Below are 2,915 nucleotides of genomic sequence, written 5' to 3' on the forward strand. Positions count from 1 at the left end.
TACTCTCACCTGTATCTTTCTCCCACCTGTATCTTTCTCTCACCTGTATCTTTCTCCCACCTGTATCTTTCTCCCACCTGTATCTTTCTCCCACCTGTATCTTTCTCTCACCTGTATCTTTCTCCCACCTGTATCTTTCTCCCACCTGTATCTTACTCTCACCTGTATCTTTCTCCCACCTGTATCTTTCTCCCACCTGTATCTTTCTCTCACCTGTATCTTTCTCTCACCTGTATCTTACTCTCAGGTAAGTGTGTGTGCGCCGCCAGCCTCTCCCTGAGGGTGATGTCGGGGTACGGAGTCACTGCAAAGGCCTGCTCCAGCTCCGACAGCTGGGCTCGGCTGAAGATGGTCCTCTTCCTTTTCCTCTGACCCTCCGTCAAAGCTCCGCCTCTGTCCGTCTCCTGAGGGGACACGCCCCCCCTGCTGAGACCCTCTGAGGGCCGCAGAAAACCAGCAACACAGTCAGGGTTAATTAACAGGGACTGAAATACGGATTTATAGTGAAATCATTGATCTGATGACGTTAAGCTGCAGGGAAATAATCAGTTTTTATGCGTTATTATTTCCTTTAGAAGATCTGTGAGCTTTTGTTTAGCTTTGATCAGAGATTATCCAACATTTATGCTCAAATAAGAGCATCACACTGGAAAAAATCTAAATCTAGATAAGTCATTATTTCTTAAAATAAGTGCAATTTTTCTTGGATTGAGGAGGAAAAAGATCCACTTTGCCAATGGAACAAGACAAATTACATTTAAAATAAGAAAACACAATCGCATTGTCTTATTTCAAGTGCATTTTATCTAAAAATCTTATTTTAAGAGTAAAAGCATTCATTCCATTGGCAAACTATCTCACTTACCTACTCAAATTAAGGGTAAATGCATGTAATTTCAAAAATTTTGACTTATTTCTAGATTGTTTTTCCAGTGCAATTCTTCACCAAGCTGCAAAAATCTGACCTAAAACAAGTAAAAGTTTCTTAAAATTTGTGTATTTCCTCTTAATCTGAGCAGGTAAATAAAAAGAGCCGGAAAGGCAACGAGTTTTTTTAACCATTAAAGTGCAAAAAGGATCTAGAAATAAGTAAACATTTCTTAGATTAAGTGTATTTACACTTAATTTGAGTAGGTATTTTTACTCTTTTACTCTTATTTTTAATGTAAATTGTCATTTTCCAATTTTATCTCCTGAATCAAAGAACAAATGCACTTATTTTAAGAAAAAATAACTTATCTAGATTTCTATTTTTTCTACTGTAAAATAAAATACATAGAATTACATATTATTTCCTTGAAATAAGATAGTGGAGTTTTTTTCTTCTTGTTTAAAATGTAAATAATCTTAATCACTGGTGAAACGTCTGAACTACCTGCTAAAATCAAATAAAATATATCAATTCAAGGACAATAACGCATTTTATTTTATTATTTTTGCTGTTTGTAAGAGTAAAATGTAGCCACCCAAGAAATGACTTAAGAGTATAAAGTATTTGGAGCTCAGCTACTGAGTAACTCCATACAAACATCGACTGTTTAAAATTTAATAAGACCACAAATAAGTCAATATTTATTAAAGTTAGTTCATTTACCTTTAATTTGAGCAGTTAAATAAGAGGATTTTCCATTTAAATGAGTATTTTTACTCTTAAAATAAGATAATTAGATAATATGCACTTGAAATAAGATTGTTTTTCAATTGTTTTTCTTATTTTAAATGTAAATTGTTTCGTTCCATTGGCAAAATTTCTGACTTATTTGAAGTAAAAATCACTTATTTATATTAAAATGTTTTGCAGTGCATATTAATGTTCATCGCCCTTCTTCCATCTCATATCAGTTTAAGGAAACCAGTCTCATGTTTCAGCTTTTTCTATAAGGAGGTCAAACAACACTGCAAAAACAACCTCAAAATTAGTAAAAATGTCTTAAATTAAATGTATTTACCCTTAATTTGAGCAGGTAAATAAGATGATTTGCCAATGGGATGAGTATTTTTACTCTTAAAAGAAGGTATCTAGATATTATGCACTTGAAATAAGACAATGCAATTGTTTTTTTCTTATTTTAAGTGTAAATTGTCTTGTTCCATTGGCAAAGTGTCTCACTTAAATACTTAATTCAAGAAAAAATGACTTATTTAGATTTTATTTTTTTGCAGTGAAAGAGTCGTTATCAAAACAAAATGACATTTATAACGACCATAATGATGTTTCTTCTTTAAAACTTTCCTATTTTCTCCTGTTTCCAACCTGCAGAACGAGGAACTCCTTTAGTTTGCTCCTCCTTCACCTCCTCTCACCTTTACAGACCTCCTGGTCTCCAAACATCTCCACGTCCTTCTGCTGCTTGATCAAAGGGAAATCCGAGTGCAGGAAGAGCGCCATGGCTGCAGCCTCGCTGATGAGTGAAGTTCTGCCGCTCGCCGTCCCCAGAGCCCATGGGATGGCGAGGAGGAGTCCCGGCTCGTTCCATCCCACTCAGATTAGACGGAAAGTAAAGGTGCTCCACGGACGTCTGTAATCCTCCATTCATCACATCGACACTTCTTCAGCTGCTCCTTTGTTAAAAACCTACATATAACCCAGAATATATTGATTATTTTTGTTAACGAGCCCAAGAATATTCAGCTTTGGCAAAAATGATCTTTGAACAGTTACATGGTAAAAAGTCTTTATTTTGAACATAATTGGATATTTTGAATTCTATAGCACATTTTTCCTGAAGTAGGTCATGTGGCTTTTTAATCTAGCAAACTCTAAACACCCCATTTTCCCCACAAATAACTCCCAGATTAAGAGCCTCGATAATCTTTGAGATCAACATGACATCATATCATTTCTGAGCCACATCCACTGACCAACATTCTCCAAACCTTTATTGACATCATGGATTAAACGGCGTTTCAATTCT

General features: G+C 35.3%; 1 protein-coding gene across 1 annotated transcript in view; it reads right to left on the reverse strand.

Annotated features, from left to right (window-relative positions):
- sebox (SEBOX homeobox) overlaps positions 1-2,389 on the reverse strand; it is a 13,310-nt gene extending 10,921 nt beyond the window's left edge. The window contains exons 1-2 of the mRNA XM_015389900.1: positions 2,305-2,389; positions 231-436 (exon numbers count right to left, since the gene is read on the reverse strand). Coding sequence (XP_015245386.1) covers positions 231-436; positions 2,305-2,389 — 291 coding nt within the window. The remainder of the gene's footprint in view (positions 1-230; positions 437-2,304) is intronic.
- Positions 2,390-2,915: the final 526 nt, after the last annotated feature.

Source organism: Cyprinodon variegatus, unplaced genomic scaffold (genome assembly GCF_000732505.1).
Source record: "Cyprinodon variegatus isolate N-32 unplaced genomic scaffold, C_variegatus-1.0 Scaffold479, whole genome shotgun sequence".
Classification (NCBI taxonomy): Eukaryota; Metazoa; Chordata; class Actinopteri; order Cyprinodontiformes; family Cyprinodontidae; genus Cyprinodon; species Cyprinodon variegatus.